Source organism: Ananas comosus, linkage group 11, assembly GCF_001540865.1.
Source record: "Ananas comosus cultivar F153 linkage group 11, ASM154086v1, whole genome shotgun sequence".
NCBI lineage: Eukaryota > Viridiplantae > Streptophyta > Magnoliopsida > Poales > Bromeliaceae > Ananas > Ananas comosus.
In genome coordinates this window covers 331991-349692 of record NC_033631.1, presented here as the reverse complement: position 1 = coordinate 349692, position 17702 = coordinate 331991, and the positions used below count along the sequence as shown (strand labels likewise).

At 36.9% G+C, this 17702-nt stretch overlaps 3 protein-coding genes across 5 annotated transcripts; all 3 read right to left on the bottom strand.

Annotated features, from left to right (window-relative positions):
- LOC109717786 (disease resistance protein RGA2-like) lies at positions 1892 to 16160 on the bottom strand. Of its 3 annotated transcripts, none has more exons than XM_020243701.1 (4): positions 13227 to 16160; positions 11853 to 12783; positions 3714 to 3759; positions 1892 to 2367 (listed from the first exon to the last, which is right to left on the bottom strand). In XM_020243701.1, the coding sequence occupies exons 1-2, from the start codon at positions 15963 to 15965 to the stop codon at positions 11866 to 11868; spliced, it is 3657 nt and encodes a 1218-aa protein (XP_020099290.1). In that variant the 5' UTR covers positions 15966 to 16160; the 3' UTR covers positions 1892 to 2367; positions 3714 to 3759; positions 11853 to 11865. The 3 variants fall into 3 exon arrangements, with proteins under 3 accessions (XP_020099290.1, XP_020099288.1, XP_020099291.1); XM_020243699.1 differs by lacking the exons at positions 1892 to 2367; positions 3714 to 3759 and adding exons at positions 10572 to 10930; positions 11703 to 11741; XM_020243702.1 differs by lacking the exons at positions 1892 to 2367; positions 3714 to 3759 and adding exons at positions 10572 to 10930; positions 11703 to 11741 and having other exon boundaries at positions 11853 to 12780.
- Positions 3907 to 5854, bottom strand: LOC109717517 (putative disease resistance protein RGA1). Its single transcript, XM_020243359.1, has 3 exons — positions 5683 to 5854; positions 5264 to 5523; positions 3907 to 4815 (listed from the first exon to the last, which is right to left on the bottom strand). Exons 1-3 carry the CDS (start codon positions 5852 to 5854, stop codon positions 3907 to 3909), a joined length of 1341 nt encoding a protein of 446 aa, XP_020098948.1.
- LOC109717790 (disease resistance protein RGA2-like) lies at positions 5588 to 8064 on the bottom strand. Its single transcript, XM_020243710.1, has one exon. The coding sequence runs from the start codon at positions 7985 to 7987 to the stop codon at positions 5975 to 5977; it is 2013 nt and encodes a 670-aa protein (XP_020099299.1). The 5' UTR covers positions 7988 to 8064; the 3' UTR covers positions 5588 to 5974.

The window sequence follows — 17702 nt, the reverse complement described above, 5'->3', positions numbered from 1 at the left end:
TTGGTGATTCGCTTATTTCCTGGCGAGCTAAGAAACAGAATATTGTCTCCAAATCTAGTGCCGAAGCTGAGTATCGTGCTATGTCTGCTACAGCATCTGAGATTGTTTGGCTTCGTCGTCTTCTTGGTGATATTGGCATTACTTGCTCTACTCCGACACCTCTGTATTGTGACAATCAAAGTGCCATCAAGATTGCTAATAATCCGGTATTTCATGAACGCACTAAACATATTGAAATTGATTGTCACTTCGTTCGGCATCATTTTCTTAATGGCACACTGGCCTTACCGTTTATATCTTCTCGTCTTCAGCTTGCCGACTTCTTCACAAAGTCTCATACCACACAACGTCATCATTTTCTTTTATCCAAACTCTCGGTGTTTAACCCACCTTGAGTTTGCGGAGGGGTGTTACCATATATATTACATACCATATATATATTATATATGTTACCATATATAATATATATATATTACTATGTATATTACTTTCTTATTAGAATAGTATTATTTATTTCTTTGTATAACAGGATATAATCCTGTACTTCCATGTAAAGCTTTTCCTTTCTCTATATAAGAGAATGGATTTAGATGAATAATATACAGAAAATTTCTCAAATCTCTTGTTTCAGAGAGGACTATTTCAAAATGTGAGTAGTTCTCAATACATTCTTAAAAAGAGAGAGAAAGTGAGAGAGAAGCCTATGTAAATACTGTTGAAAAAAAAAGAGACTGTATAAAAAGGAGTGTAGACCAAAAAAGAGAAACTGAACTAAACTGTTCGCAAAATCTGCATCGAAAAACCAAACTTACATAGATTGTTAGCTGAGCGTTGGAGTAGGACTCGAAATGCATTCTCTAGATCTTTTAAGAATGATTTCGACCTCATTTTCATTGCTTCTTGCTGGGCATTATGGAATGAGCGGAACAAGAGATTGTTTGAAAATCCACTCAATCAGAGCGAATTCCTGGGACAGAACATTCTCTGCACGGTGCGATTGTGGAAGATGTCGCTCGGGGAAGGATGAATAAACTACGGTCTCGCCGACGGCCGAGTGTTTTGCAGCTGTTCTGCAACTGTGTGGGCTTCCAAATCTCCTTCTTTCTTCTTGTTCTGTTGGGGCCTCTTCCCTGTTTTCGCTTCTTTTCCTATTTCCCTGTTTACTTTAGCTTGCTTCGCTTATTGCTTTCCATCTGAACCTTATTTGTACTCTCAAATAGGGTATACCCCTGTTTAATCAAAAAAAAAATGATTTTTCAGTTTTGAGTTTGTTTTTCCGTCTTCAATGCATAAAGAAATTTAATTTCTTTTTGAAAATTGTAAAGAAATTAAAAATAGGTAACAGCAGAATGTGATTGCAAGTTGATGCCTGCTGAAGTGAAGCAGCCCTTTTTTATCTTTTACAATGAGTCGGCCGCACCAACCAAATTTACTTTCAAGATGGATGTACAACCCTCAATAAAAACTTAAGAAGTTTAACAAAATTTGAAGTATAAACAACTTCAGACCTGGGATACTTTGTCTACTTCAAAGAAGCTCAACAACTTCTTCATCAGATCATAGTGAACTAAAAAAAAAAAAACAAAAAATGAATAAAACAGGCTCATCAAGCTATGAGATTAATTTGCTATTTTGCGATCATAGAAAACACAAATTATCATTCTTTTACCTCTCGCACGCTTTGCTAATTAAACATACATCTCCAAATTTCAGTCTCCAAAATATCTAATGTATTTATCCTCACTTACGCTCGAATATTTGTGACACTTCAAAATATTCTTTAGCTTGCTAATTGGTCCCCTAGCTAGCTAGGGAAGTATAATTAGGCAGTGAAATAAAATAACCAGTAAAATTAAGCTACATATATTAAAGACACTAATCACATTATACATATATAAATAGACTACTTGTAGTAGTCTCATTCCAATTCTGCACCAAGAAAAAATAGGAGAATGTACACAAAACAGTAAAACTTTAACCATCCTTCATAACAAGGATAAAATACATAGGCTATAATAATAGGAGGGTTTTTAATTCATACACCACCGAGAACAGAAAAAAAATACAAATACATAGGCAGTTTACTTTGGTCATGTTACATTCCTATATATAGAGAAATCGATAGAGTCTTTAATTGGTTCTTGCACCACCAAACATAGAACATAAGCAGTAACACTTCAGTCTTTTTGTGCAATTAATGCGAAATGAATATAAAGTTCGTTTAAAAGTGTAAAGAAAGTAAATGTAAGATACTGTAGGATGTGGTTGCATGTTGATGCCTGCTACAGCATAGCTTTCATTTCCTCTTATGACGTCTTATCGCGAGAGCATCCACCAAATTTACTCAAAATATCAATACAATCTGCACTAAAAACTGAAAAAAGTTAAACAAAATTTAAAAGCATGATTTATACTGCTGCAATTGAGTTCACAAGTTTAATCTGGGTGCTTGTTGTACTGCTAAAAAACTAGTAATAATTTGAAACACATTTTAAAGCAATGTTTAATAGCTTCACTGGATAATACACACGACAAAACAAGCTTATGACCAGGCTATGAGATTTTTGCTATTTGTACAGGAATATTCAAACACAAAATTACCTTTGGTATATACGAATATAAAGTAAGGAGAAACAAAATTGAAGCATTTAACCTCCCTGCCGCAAAAGAGGGCAATTTCTTTCTTAAAGATTTTACATTAGTTTGGCTACTACACACACATGCACACGGAAAAAGCATGGAATCTTACTCTAATCCTGCACCAACAAAAGTGAAGAACACAAGCATAAAGTAACAAATTAGTCTTTAATTTTCTCATAATCAATCTTATGAATAAATTGATAGAACATGACCATGAATTGGGAGTCAGTCCAGTACTAATTAAATAGAAGAACATAAGTGGCAAGGCTTTAGCCATGTTGTGCTCCTACAATGAAGTCGATAGACTACAATACAAGCCTTTTTCACCCATGCACCAGAAAACAAAAAAGAAGAGAGAATAAGTAGAATGATTTTAATCATGTTTTATCCCTGATAAGCAAAAATAGATTCAGCGGCAATACGGAGTCCTAATCAATACATGTTCCTGCACTACCGAAATTGAACATAAACAGCTAAACTTTATGTAGTTACGTAGTATGATTTTAAGAATACGCACTGAAAAACAAAAAACAGAGAGAACAAGTAATTACGTAGTATCATTTTAATCTTGTTTGTGTGCCTGATAAGGAAAAAAAATAGATTTGAGCGCCAATAGAGAGTCCTACTCCTTACATGTTCCTCTACTACCAAAATAGAACATAAGCAGCTAAACTTTACTCTTGTTTTATATTCTTGAACAAATTGAGTGAAATATATATATATATAGGAGCGTTATAACGTTACTGCAGTCCTGCACCAAGAAATTAAAATAACTCGAAAGCTTTTGTCACGCACGCGTACGTCTCTTATGTTCTAACTCATCTTCACTGGACAATTAGTCATATTTTTTGACTTTAGAAAGCAATTGATATACTAACAACATATGTTATATTCATTGCATTGCTTGTTTTACAAGACCAATCCGTCCTGTGAGCACAACATCATGTATAAATTATAGGGCACAATTAATTAGCGCTATATTAATTCCCTTATTATGTATCCAAACCTTAAAGTATAAGGGTAAAAAAATATAATAAAAGATTCCTAATGGAGGATGCTAATTAAAGACGAACCTGACTGCTCTCGCATTATCCGAGAAAAGAAGGTAATTAATCAATCCTGAAACAAATTAGATAACCTTGTTGATTAAGATCGAACGAGATGTAGCTCATTAAAATCGAAAGGAATTGCGTTAATCGCAGAGAGTATATAGCAGGGGCGAGATGAAGGATGGTAAAGTAAACGTACAATTTCGTCATCGTCACTCTACAACTGTTTAATCATCCTTCTAGGGATGTGGGCAATCTTAAGCCAATCAAGGCCACCATTCTCTTGGCATCGCTCCTTCAACACAGGGTGACACCCGGTGATGACTAGAGCACGCAGTGAAGTAGGCAGATCTGGAAGAGACCGGATGAGATTAGCATTCAGTACTTCTAAACACTTGAGGGAGCACAGTTTTGTCATGCTCTGGGGGAGGGACTGAAGGGAGACCGCATTCCATATTTGTAAATCTTTGAGGGCAGCGCAATTTTGCAGTAGCCATTCCTCAGGTAAGGTGGTGAGTTGTGAAGCATCAGAGAGAGTCAACAAGTTGATGGAGGAGAGACTTCTCAATGGCTCCATGAGCAGGAGCGTGTGGTGGTCAATTGATAGTTCACCATTCTTCAAAAAGCGGTCCAGTACTGCATTCTTTTTTTGGCCGACATCGTTTGGGAACGGAGGCTGCAGCTGCAGGGCAACTTGAATTAGCTTGTCACACCCTCTAATTTCTAACCAACAGAGGGATACGAGAGCTTGTATTCCGCCTAATGACGACAGTCCTTTGCAGTTCTTTATTGCTAAATAGGAAAGCGTCGTCCACTGTGCACACACTTGCGCTGGGGGAAGGGATGTTATGGTTGCGCAATCGACTAATTTCAACCCGGAAAGAGAGGTTAAATCTGCCAACCATAGCAGTGGCACCTCAAGGTCGCCACATGACCCAGTAGTGAGATGATTGAGTGTAGAGGGCAGTTGGATGTCCGAGTTCCAATGTTTTGTCAACTTCGGGCAATTTACTATACGAAGTGATTTGAGGGAGTCGAATTTCTGAAAAAACTCTGTTGGAACATATTCAAGCTTCTCACATCGTTTGATGTCTAAGCTTTCAAGACCCTGAGAATGTTCTTGCCGCTGCAAGAAAGAAAAGATGTAAAAGATATTTAAGTCCGGGCAATCATAACAGTGCAAATACGAATTGGTGTTTTAATATAAGAGTAAACTTCAAATTGCACCATGTGTGGTTAATTAAACTCATTGTCACCTTGCCACCTTGCGGTTCAAAAAGTTTTAATTACTTTGCCCTCCAGTGGTTTAATTTTTTATTTCATCAAAAAAATTCTATATGAAATAGCATGGCAAATTAAAAATATTTTAAAAAACTACAGGATAGCAAAGTAAAAAATGAGTTAAACCAAAGGAGGCAAAGTGTAACTTTTTAAACCACGAGATAGACAAAAGTAAAAATAGGCTAAACCACGGCAGGACGGGGACAAAGTGATACTTTTTGAACTACAGGGGGAAAAGTGAAAATGATCTAAACCTCAGGATAAATTTGAAGTTTATAAAATATAGCACTTACATTGTTGTCTGTGTAATTCCGATTTATTGTTGGAAGAGCAGTCAAGCCGACATTTGAAATTTTCAATTCCCTTAGACTATACGGCAGAGCAGGAATTTCCCTCAAATTAGGGCAGTTAGTGATATACATATAATGAAGTTGAGAAAACATGCATCCATCATCTACTCCAATCCACTCCTCCAAGTTAGGCATGTCCCATAAATGTAAATCCTTCAATGATGGAAAGGCACATCCACTGCTACTTTTGAAGAATGAACAATCTATTTGCTTTATTGCATCCAGTCCACACAAGTGTAGAGATTGGAGCAAAGAAAACTACTCGAGAGGTGGAAGGTGCTCCCATCCTTTACAATTAATCAGTTTGATGGATGTCAAATTGACAAGAGATAGATTTGCCATCCAACATGGAGATTTAGCACCTTGGTATTGTCTGATGCACATTTTCTTGAGATTGATATGAGGGCAGAGGTTATCGAGGAGCTGCTCATCCGTTTCTGCACTATTGGAGCGGTCTTCAGACCATTCCAATGACAGTGATTTGAGATTTTCTTTCTCATTCAGCTTGGCCTCCATAGCTTCTTCAGAACTCATCACATTTTCAAGTTTCCTAATACACAGGCGACGAAGGTCCCTGAGGTTCTTTAGTTCACCAATTTTGTAACCGCTCTCCTCTCGGATAATAAAATTTTGTAATTTGTGGATGAAGGGTAGTTAGCTAATATAAGGAATATTTTCTATCACTTGATGGGGAACATCTAATGAACGCAAATTTACCAAGTTGGTCAAGCCATCATATTCAATACTTTCATTCACAACTTTCCCTAGTGAAAGAGATAGGTAGCGGAGGTGTATCAAGCTACTAAGTGCATCGGGCAGTTTATAAGGGTCAAAATTCACATCTAAGATCAATAAGCGTAACTTTTTAAACCCTTTTATAACCTCGAGAAATTCAAGTGCATGATCTGCATTATGCTCATTATCCTCTCTAACAGAAATGACAAGAGTGCGCACGTTCTTAAGATTGGAGATCTCTCTGATGGAAAGAAGATTTATCATCTCAACATGTATGTGTCGAATTGTTTTTGGAATAATATTTCCTGCAACATCACCTCCTATTCTTTTGCATTCCCCTAGAGAAACAGATTGTGCTAGGTCATGCAGCAGATCGTGCATAAAATACTCTTTAGTAATTTTCACTAGATTATCATTGGTTTCGCAAGTAAAGTATGATTTTCTTGTCAGAAGATTTAAATACTCATTTTCGATATCCTCTAGCCTTTGCCTGTCGCAAATAGATTGCGGAATCAGACCTGAACCAATCCACATATTGATCAACTTTTTCCTCTTAAACATATGATCCTGTGGAAATAAACTACAATATCTAAAGCAGAGTTGTAAGTTTGTGGGTAAGTGATTGTAGCTTAATCTCAAAATTGTCATGATGCCATCCTTTCCTTGTTGTAATTTCATGATGTTTTCTTCCAAGATTTTCTTCCAATATTCATAGTCCATGCAGGAGTTCAGCATTCCTCCCATGACTTTTATTGCCAATGGGCATCCTCCAAGTTTCTTCGCTATATGTTGACCAATCGGTTGCAAGTTTTTATAATCATCAGGATTCACATTGAGGAATGCATTCTTATTGAAAAGCGACATATAATCGCTCTCCTCCAACTCATTTAGATTTAATGATTCTAGTTTGCATTTCATTACTTTTGCTGCCATATCCGCAACTGAACCCATTCGAGTTGTCAACAGGATCTTGCTTCCTCTCAGTCCGAATTTCAAAGGAGCACCCAATTTCTCCCACTCCATCATTTTATCATCGTTCCAAACATCATCCAGTATGAGCAAAAACCTCTTCGATGTAAGTTTCTGTTTAACAATTTCATGGAGTGCATTTAGAGACTTATCACCCAAACTCCCACTACTTGCACCTTCTAACATCTTTCTTGTTATCGCAGCTGCATCGAAATCCTGAGAAACGCAGACCCACATAATCGGGTCGAAGTACTCTCGCACCCTTTCGTCGCAATTGACTAGTTGAGCAAGAGTAGTCTTCCCGAGCCCACCCATGCCAACAATTGTAAAAGCGGAGACATCAACATCGGCATCTCCCGGTTTGATAAGCCATTCTACTATCAGGTCCCTCTCCTCGTCTCGTCCGAGCACCTCACTTTCGGTTAGCAAGGAGCTAGTCTCGCGAGCATTCTTGATTTCCTCGAGCTTTTGACGCTTAACACTAGGGCCATATAACCCAGTAACAAGTTGAACTAGTGGCTCCATACCAGCAACAACCCTATCTAACTCCTTGACGGCCTCCCCCAACCGGTTCGGTGTGTCGTTGCTAAATTTACGATTAACAAAAAGGTCAAACTTTTTCTTGTATTTAGAGAGAATGCCACGCACCTCGTCATCTTGATCTTTTATAGTCTTCTTCAGCTCGTAGTAGTCCAGCTCGTCGAGCACGTCCTCCGCGTTCTCCACAGCATCTCTGAGCTGCCACAGCCACGTATCCAGCGCTTCGTTCTGCTCTGCAATCGACGCCGCCTCCTCTACGGCAGTCAAGACTGTCTGGATCTGCGGAAGGGCCTGATCCAGCCTTTTCAGCTCGTCCCGCACGCCTCGCAGCCCAGGGTAAGATTTGATGTAGGAAAAGCATGTATCAACGAGCTTCCCGATGATCGCCGACGCCAACGATCCGGCTATGAAAGTTAAAGCCATATTAATCCTCCGAACGGTTCTAACTTGATCTACTATTTCGACACTACTCAGGCAATTGATCGATAGAGAATGAGGATAGAGAGAGGCTCAAACAATTAATTACTTGGGTATATAGCAAATTAAGAATGCTTATTTATTTTATGCCAAGTTGCTGAAAAGAGAAAAAAAAAAAATAGTTTGGAAGACTTGCATCGAGATTAATTAATTGCCGGCGGCCGAGCATCGTTTAGTTTCTTCCGCACTCCAATTAATATTCCACTGCTTAATGAGAAAAAAAAATGTCCAATTAATAATCCGCTGCTTAATGAGAAAAAACAAATGTATTTGCGCGTATACAGTGTGTGTGTGTGTATATATATATATATATATATATATATATATATATATATATATATATATATATATATATATATATATCTTGCATCCTTACGCAAGTCTAAAACCAATGATAGGTATCTTAGAAAATCAACTCCTTTTATTTTTTTTTTATAATTTTTAAAATTTGATCTCATTGAAAACAAGTTAATTCAAAATTTTCATACACCGCGCGCGTCTAGATGATGATAAATCGTTCACGGTCTTTACCCAAGACTCTAAATCATAAACTCCTATATATAGTAAAGATACATACATATACGGTATACTAAAGGTATTTAGTTAGTTTATTTTAGATCCGAAAAAAAATTAATACAGAATAGTGATGCATGCCATTAAGGTTCCATCTTTAAAAACAGGGTAAACTTCAATTTTTTTCCTATGCCGTGTAGCATATATATTTTCACTGTGACATCCTATGGTTTAAAAACTTTCAATTTTAACCCCTTGTGGTTTAATTTCTACTGTGCCCAAAAATTCTATATGAAGTAAGATAGCAAAGTAAAAAATTTTTAAAAAGCCACAATATGGTAAAGTAGAAAACGTGCTGAACCACAAAAAAGTAAAGTTTAATTTTTTAAACTATAGGGTAGCGAAGTAAAAATGAACGAAATCATAGAGAGGCAAAATGATATTTTTTGAACCACAGAGTAGTAAGGCAAAATTGGACCAAACCAGTGGGGGGGAATGCGTATTTAGTAAATTTCTAATGATGACAGTCTTAGAGGGGATCTAATCTATAGGTTTGGGTGATGATGTGATTGTCATTTGGGATAATTGGACGTCAAGATATAGAGCTCAGCATACTCGTTCTGGGCTGACCGAACTGATAGCCTGGTGATCGATTATTTGGAATGTTAAAAAAGATGTGATTTTGTAAACAACATGCTACATTTTCCTAAAAAAAAAAAATCAAATAAAATTGATTATTTTTTCCCCTTGCTTGATTGCATCCAGAGACGGCACCACGTTGCCAACTCATCTGAGTCAACGGGCTCGAGAGTCAACAGCTATACCCTTTCACTTGTGTGATTGTTTATTTAATTATTAGGGCTTTGCTTTTTAACATTTAAATAACCTTGATTAATAAAAGTTTAAAATGTATAGATTTGTTGGTTGCCACAAGAAGGCGAATCATTCGGTGCCTTTTGAGTAGCAGACAAGTGAATGATTTATTACCTTCTTATATCTGCATATTTATAAGCTTTATTGTGTTTCTCATGCACTAAGTTAGAAGAGATAATTTTCTTTGTGTTCTAAAGCTTTACAAAATTAGGTGTAAGACATGTGTTGAGAATAATTAAGTGCTTAATTTGTAACTTCTTTGGGTAGAAGAATCTAGTAACCTATTGGGTAATTAAATTTCAACCAACTAGAATAACTCACCCAAAAAAAAAGGAAAAAAAAAAGAAGATAAGCCTCTCTAATAATTATTGATGAAAGATAAGGAACTGTATAAAAAGGAGTGTACACGAAAAAGAAAGACTGAAATGAATTTGTCCGCAAAATCTGAATCAAAAACCAAACTTACACAGACTGGAAACTGTAATTTGTCTTCAACACATAAAGAAATTTAATTTCTTTTTGAAAATTGTAAAGAAATTAAAAGTAAAGCAGCTGTAGGATGTGATTTGTAAGTTGATGCGTGCCGAAGTGCAGCAGCCCTTTTTTTCCTTTTACAATGAGTCAGCCGCGCCGACCAAATTTACTCCAAAATTCGATAGAGGCCGCATTAAAAACTTGAGAAAAGTTTAACAAAATTTGAAGTATAAACAACTTTAGACCTGGGATACTTTGTCTACTTCAAAGAAGCTCAACAACTTCATCAGATCCAGAGATTTGCTTGTTGTGCAGATAAAGTGAAGAGAAACAAATTGCTATCTTGCCATCATAGAACACACAGATTATTACTCTTTAACCTTCGCGCGCTTCGCTAATTAAACATACATCTCCAAATCTCAATCTTCAAAATATGTAATTTAATATATTATCCTTCCTTACAAAGAAATCGAATTAGTCCCACATTCTTTCGCTCGCTAATTGGTCTCCTAGGGAAGATTAATTAAGCAGTGAAACAAAATAATCAGTAAAATTAAGCTACATTAAAGACACTAATCACATTATATATGTAGACTACGTACATGTAATAGTCTTATTCCAACTGCATCAAGAAATATAGGAGAGAATGTACACAAAGCAGAAAAAACTGTAACCATCCTTCGTAACAAGGACGAAATCGATAGACTATAATAATAGGAGTCTTTTTAATTCATACAACACCTAGAATATAAAGAAAATAGAAAATAGAAAATAGAAAATAGAAATCGATGGAGTATTTAATTCGTTCTTACACCACCAAACATAGAACATTAGAAGTAACACTTCAGTCTTTAATGAATCTTAAGTTTGTTTAGAAAGTGCAAAGATAGTAAAAGTATGAAACTGCAGGATGTGGTTGCAAACGTTCATGCGTGCTGTTACAGTTTTGCTCTCATTTTTCTTTTACAACGAGTCAGCCGAGTCTTATTGACGGAGCACCTATTAAATTTACTCCCAAATTGATACAACCTGCATTAAAAAGACATATAAACTTTAACAAAATTTGAATATAATTTATACCACTGAAATTACGCTCTCATGCTTAATTAATCAGGGTCCTAATTATGCTGCTGAAAGAAAAAGAAAAAAAAAAAAAAAGGGTTTGAAACACATTGTAAAGCAATGTTTAAACTAGGATCAACAACTTCGATCATAAGATAGTAGACGAAACCAAACAAGCTCGATCACCAGGCTATGAGATTTGCTACTTGTGCAGGAATCAAACAGTAAATTAATTATTTTTAGGACAATTTCATCCGTAAAGATTTTACATTAATTTGGCAATAGAAAAAAAGAAAAAAACATGCAATGCATGCAGTAAGAGTAAGGCACAGGGAGTCCTAATTAAGCCTAAATACTTTATATGTTCCTGCACTGCCAAAATAGAATATAAGCGCGTGGAAAAACTTTACTCTTGTTATATTCCGGAAAGAATTGAGAGAAATATATACATACATAGGAGTCTTATACAATTACTCGAAAGCTTTTGTCGCGCGTCGTCTCTTAAGTTCTAACTCATCACCGGAGAACTAGTCCTATTTACTTTACAATGCAATTGACATGCTACTATATTCATTACATTGTTTGTCTTACAAGTCGACCAATTCGACCGTCGAGCACCATGTATTAATTATAAGGGGCAATTAGCGCTATGTTCCCTTATTATGTATCCAAACCATAAAGTAATTAAGGGTACAAAATATAAAAAAAATTCTATTGAGGATGCTAATAAAAAACGAACCTGGCTGCTCTTGCGTTGTCCAAGAAAGGCTAAGTAGTCCTGTAACAAATGAGATAAAACTTGTTAAGATCGAACAACACCGAAATGAATTGCATTAATCGCAGAGAGTATATAGCAGGGGCGAGATGAAGGATGGTAAAGTAAACGTACAATTTCGTCATCGTCACTCTGCAACTGCCTGTTCAATCGTCACACCAGGGATGTGGGCAATCTTGGGCCAATCAAGGCCTATATTCTCTTGGCATCGCTCCTTCAACACAGGGTGACACCCGGTGATCCAAAGAGTACGCAGTGAAGTAGGCAGATCTGGAAGAGACTGGATGAGATTAGCCTTCTGTACATATAAACGCTGGAGGGAGCACAGTTTTGTCACGCTCTGGGGTAGGGACTGAAGGGAGATTGCATTCCATATGTATATAGCGTCGAGGGCAGCGTGATTTTGCAGTAGCCATTCCTCAGGTAAGCTGGTGAGTTGTGAAGCATCAGAGATAGTCAAATTGTTGATGGAGGAGAGACTTCTCAATGGCTCCACGAGCAGGAGGGCGAGGTGGTCAATTGATAGACTACCATTCTTCAAAAAGCAGTCCATTACTGCATTCTTGTTTTGGCAGACATCGTTTGGGAACAGAGGCTGCAGCAGCAGGGCAACTTCAATTAGCCTGTCGCACCCTTCAATTTGTAAATAACGGAGGGGTACAGCTTGTATTCCACCGAATGATGACAGCTCTTTGCAGTTCTTTATTATTAAATGGGAAAGCGCCGTCCACCGTCCACACACTTGTGCAGGGGGAAGGGATGTTATGCTTGTGCAATCGACTAATTCCAACCCGGAAAGAGAGGTTAAATTTGATAATGACTGGAGCAATGGCACCTCAAGGTCGCCACATGACCCAATAATGAGTTTATCGAGCATAGAGGGCATTTGGATGTCCGAGATCCCACGGTTTGTCAACTTCGGGCACTTTTGTATACGCAGCTCTTTGAGGGTGTCGAATTTCTGAAAGAACTCTGTTGGAACATATTTGAGCTTCTCACATCGTTCGATGATTAAGGTTTGAAGACCCTGAGAATGTTCTTGCTGCTGCAAGAAAGAAAAGATGTAAAAGATGTTTAAGTCCGGGCAATCATAGCCGTGCAAATACGAATTGGTGTTTTAATTAATATAAGAGTAAAGTTCAAATTGCCCCCGCGTTATTTAACTCATTTTTACCTTGCCACCTTGCGGTTCAAAAAATTTTACTTTGCCCCTCCAGTGGCTTAATTTTTATTTCATCAAAAAAATTCTATATAAAATAGCGTGGCAAATTAAAAATATTTAAAAACACCACAGGAAAGCAAAGTAAAAAATGAGCTAAACCAAAGGAGGCAAAGTGTAACTTTTTAAACCACGAGATAGAAAAAAGTAAAAATAGGCTAAACCACGGGGGAGAAGGGGCAAAGTGATACATGTTGAACTACAGTGGGGTAAATAAAAATGAGCTAAAGCTCAGGAGAAATTTGAAGTTTATAAAATAAAGCACTTACATTGTTGTCAGCGTAATCCTGATTTATTGTTGGAAGAGCAGTCAATCCGACATCTGAAATTGTCAATTGTCTTAGACTATAAGGTAGAGTAGGAATTTTCCTCAAATTAGGGCAGTTAGCGATCACCATAGAATGAAGTTGAGAAAACATGCACCCATCATCTGCTCCAATCCACTCCTCTAAGTTAGGCATGTCCCATAAATGTAACATCTTCAATGATGGAAAGGCACATGCACTGTTGCTTCTGATGAATGAACAATCTATTTGCTTTATTGTATCTAGTCCCTGCAAGAGAAGATGTTGGAGCGAAGTAAACTGCCCAAGAGGTGGAAGGTGCTCCCATCCTTTACAATTCATTAGTGCGATGAATGTCAAATTGATAAGAGACAGATTTGTCATCCAACTTGGAGATTTAGCACCTTGGTATTGTTGGATGATCATTTTCTTGAGATTGATATGAGGGCAGAGGTTATCGAGGAGCTGCTCATCTGCCTCTGCACTATTGAAGTGGTCTGCGGACCATTGCAATGACAATGATTTGAGATATTTTTTCTCGTTTAAATTGGCCTCAATGGCTTCTTCAGAACTCCTCACATTTTCAAGTCCTCCAATGCACAGATGACGAAGGTCCCTGAGGTTCTTTAGTTCACCAATTTTATAACCACTCTCCTCTCGAACAATAAAATGTTGTAATTTGTGGATGAAAGGTAGTTTGCTAATATAAGGAATATTTTCTATCACATAATAGGGAACATCTAATGAACGCAACTTGACCAAGTTGGTCAAGTCATCATATTCAATACTTTCATTCACAACTTTCCCTAGTGAAAGAGATAGGTAGCGGAGGTGTATCAAGCTACTAAGTGCATCGGGCAGTTTATAAGGGTCAAAATTCACATCTAAGATCAATAAGCGCAACTTTTTAAACCCTTTTATAACCTCGAGAAATTCAAGTGCATGATCTGCATTATGCTCATTATCCTCTTTAGCAGAAATGACAAGAGTGCGCACTTTTTTAAGATTGGAGATCTCTCTGATGGAAAGAAGATTTATCATCTCAACAGATAAATGTCGAACTGTCCGTGGAATAGTAATTCCTGCAACATCACCTCCTATTCTCTTGCATTCCCCTAGAGAAACAGATTGTGCTAGGTCATGCAGCAGATCGTGCATAAAATACTCTTTAGTAATTTTTTTAGTACTTCCCAACATATTTTCTCTAGTTTTGCAAGTAAAGAATGATTTTCTTGTCAGAAGATTTAAATACTCATTTCCGATATCCTCTGGCCTTTGCTTGCCACAAATAGATTGCGGAATCAGACCTGAACCAATCCACATATTGACCAACTTTTTCCTCTTAAACGTATAATCCTGTGGAAATAAACTGCAATATCTAAAGCAGAGTTGTAAGTTTGTGGGTAAGTGATCGTAGCTTAATCTTAAAACTGTCTTGATGCCGTTCTTTCCTTGTTGTAATTTCATGATGTCTTCTTCCAAGATGTTCTTCCAATATTCATAGTTCATGGAGTAGTTTAGTATTCCTCCCATGATCTTTATTGCCAATGGGCTTCCTCCAAGTTTCTTCACTATCTGCTCACCGATCAGCTGCAGGTTTCTATAATCACCAAGGTTCACATCGAGGAATGCATGCTTATTGAAAAGCGATATACAGTCACTCTCCTTCAACTCATTTAGATTTAATGATTCCCGTTTGCATTTCGTCACTTTTGCCGCCATATCCGCAATTGAACCCATTCGAGTTGTCAACAGGATCTTGCTTCCTCTCTGTCCAAATTTCAAAGGAGCAACTAATGTCTCCCACTCCGTCATGTTATCATCGGTCCAAACATCATCCAGTATGAGGAAAAACCTCTTCGACTTTAGTTCTTGTGTAAGATCCACATGGAGTGCTTGTAGACTCTTGTCGCCAAAATTCTTTTCACTATCTACACATTGTAAAATCTTTCTTGTTATCGCAGTTACATCGAAATCCTGAGAAACACAAACCCACATAATCGGTTTGAAGTACTCTCGCACTCTTTCATCATGACAGATTAGTTGAGCAAGAGTGGTCTTCCCGAGCCCGCCCATACCAACAATTGTAAAAGTGGAGACATTGACATCGGCATCTCCTGGTTTGATCAGCCATTCAACTATTTGGTCCCTCTCCTCGTCTCGTCCGAGCACCTCACTTTCGGTTAGCAAGAAGCTAGTCTCGCGAGCATTCTTGTTTTCCTCGAGCTTCTGATGCTTAACACTAGGACCATATAACCCAGCAACAAGTTGAACTAGTGGTCCCATACCGGCAACAACCATATCTAACCCCTTGACGGCCTCCCTCAACCGCTTCGGTGTGTCATAGCTAAATTTACGATTAACAACACGGTCAAACTTTTTCTTACATTTAGAGAGAATGCCACGCACCTCGTCATCTCGATCTTTTATAGTCTTCTTCAGCTCGTAGTAGTCCAGCTCGTCGAGCACGTCCTCCGCGTTCTCCACAGCATCTCTGAGCTGCGACAGCCACGTATCCAGCGCCGTGTTCTGCTCTGCAATCGACGCAGCCTCCTCTACGGCAGTCAAGACTGTCTGGATCTGCGGAAGGGCCAGTTGCAGCCTTTCCAACTCGTCCCGCATGCCTCGCAGCCCCGGGTAAGCTTTGATGTAGGAAAAGCATGTATCAACGAGCTTCTGGATGATCGCCGTCGCCACCGCTCCGGCTATGAAAGTTAGAGCCATGATCGGCTTCACCACCACTCAGGCAATTGATCAAACTCCTGGAGCTAGTGCAGAAATTGGAGAATGAGGCAAGAGACGTTCAGCTTCGCAACGAAGAAAGATTGAGACGAGGAATAAGTTCTCGAAAGCTGTCAGCCAACATGGAGGAACCTGATCTAACAGAATCTTGAGACTTCTGCACGGCAAAGCATGCAGTAGATTATGGCCGCTTTATTTTGATTCCACAAGAAAAGAAAGGTGAGAAACTATAATAACAAATAAATAATTTGAAAAACGAGAATACAATTTTCAGATAAATTTTGAAATTTTTTTGAAAATTATTATTACTTTTTTAGAAACTAAACAAGACGAAAATTATTTTTTCAGCTCAAAATTTATTTTCTGAAATATTTTTTCAATCATACAAACAAAAAACAGAGAAAAAAGAATGAAAAAACCTTAATATCCAAACAAAAAACAGAGAAAAAAGAATTAAAAAAAAAGGAAAGTAGTGGGATTGATTTAGACGGTTCCAAAAGAAGAAGCGACAAAGATCACCACTTAATTAAAAAAGGAGATTCTTAATTTTGCGTACGTGTAACACGAGTAAGACTTAATTACATTGTATGATACTATATTTTGATGTTATTTTCACTTGTTATGTTGTAATATTTTTTTTCAAATGAAAAAAAATATTATTATATTTTATTAATTTCTATATTATAATTTTATATTTATTTTTGTTTTTCTATTTTGCACTATTTTTTTCATGTAACACGAGTAAGACTATTTTCATTTGTTATGTTGTAATAATTTTTTTAAAAAAATATTATTATATTTTATCGATTTTTATATTATATTTTTATATTTATTTTTGTTTTTCTATGTTGTACTATTTTTTTTTTCTTATGAATATCATTAAAACTTCTTCTTTTCTCTCAACAATATAGAGATGTTCAAAATAATCGATTTCCTATATCCCACCCGACCTAGATCCGATTAAAAATAGGTAGTATATGAGTAGAAATTAAGGATGACCCATTAATATTTCAGATATGGGTCCAGATTTTTGTATCCAAATCCGACTCAAGCCCTATCCGGACCTGATTTTTTGGTGGGTAGAGTTCTGAATAATTTTCAAATTCGGTCGTGGGCACGAATCTAATTAACTCAGTAAAATATCCAATGTCAAAAGTTAAAGCAAGGAGTAAAAAATAAGAAAATTTATGAAAATTGAAAAATGATATTGTTATTTTTAATTATCATAATATTTCAAATTTATTATGTATGTATTTTAATTATATTATAGTAGGTGCATGCGTTTTGGACTTATGATGTATGCTATATGGTTAGTTGTATGTGCTTTATATAATTATATTATGTGTGTTTGGAGTTATCAATATAAGTTTTAACTCTTATGTTATTGAATGTGTTTTGGGTGGTGGTTATACTTGTTTTAGAGTAATTAATATAAATATAATTATTATAGATTTTGTACTTTTGTTTTGAACTTATCGTGTAACAACTATTTATGTTTTATACTATGGATATGCATACGAATACTCGTCCCTGACCTAAGCCTGACCCATACCCGACCCATACCCGATCTTAAGAGGGTAATATACTGATAGTCTCATAGTCACTATCCTACTATGCTCACATGGATCAGATTAGTATATTAGCAACTAAAGTATCCGGATCCGAACCTGTCCTGAAAATTAATTAGGGAAAACTTCAAATACAAACCGCGCCCGCCCC

What these genes read in the sequence shown, in the direction of transcription:
- LOC109717517 (XM_020243359.1), bottom strand. Translation starts at nt 5,854, where the DNA reads ATGAGTTCTGAAGAAGCTATGGAGGCCAAGCTGAATGAGAAAGAAAAT. An exon ending in GTGCATCAGACAATACCAAG is followed by an intron (nt 5,524 to 5,682) that starts GTGCTAAATCTC and finishes TAAAGCAAATAG; the next exon opens with ATTGTTCATTCTTCAAAAGT. An exon ending in GGAATTACACAGACAACAAT is followed by an intron (nt 4,816 to 5,263) that starts GTAAGTGCTATA and finishes TCTTTCTTGCAG; the next exon opens with CGGCAAGAACATTCTCAGGG.
- LOC109717790 (XM_020243710.1), bottom strand. Translation starts at nt 7,987, where the DNA reads ATGGCTTTAACTTTCATAGCCGGATCGTTGGCGTCGGCGATCATCGGG.
- LOC109717786 (XM_020243701.1), bottom strand. Translation starts at nt 15,965, where the DNA reads ATGGCTCTAACTTTCATAGCCGGAGCGGTGGCGACGGCGATCATCCAG. An exon ending in AGGATTACGCTGACAACAAT is followed by an intron (nt 12,784 to 13,226) that starts GTAAGTGCTTTA and finishes TCTTTCTTGCAG; the next exon opens with CAGCAAGAACATTCTCAGGG.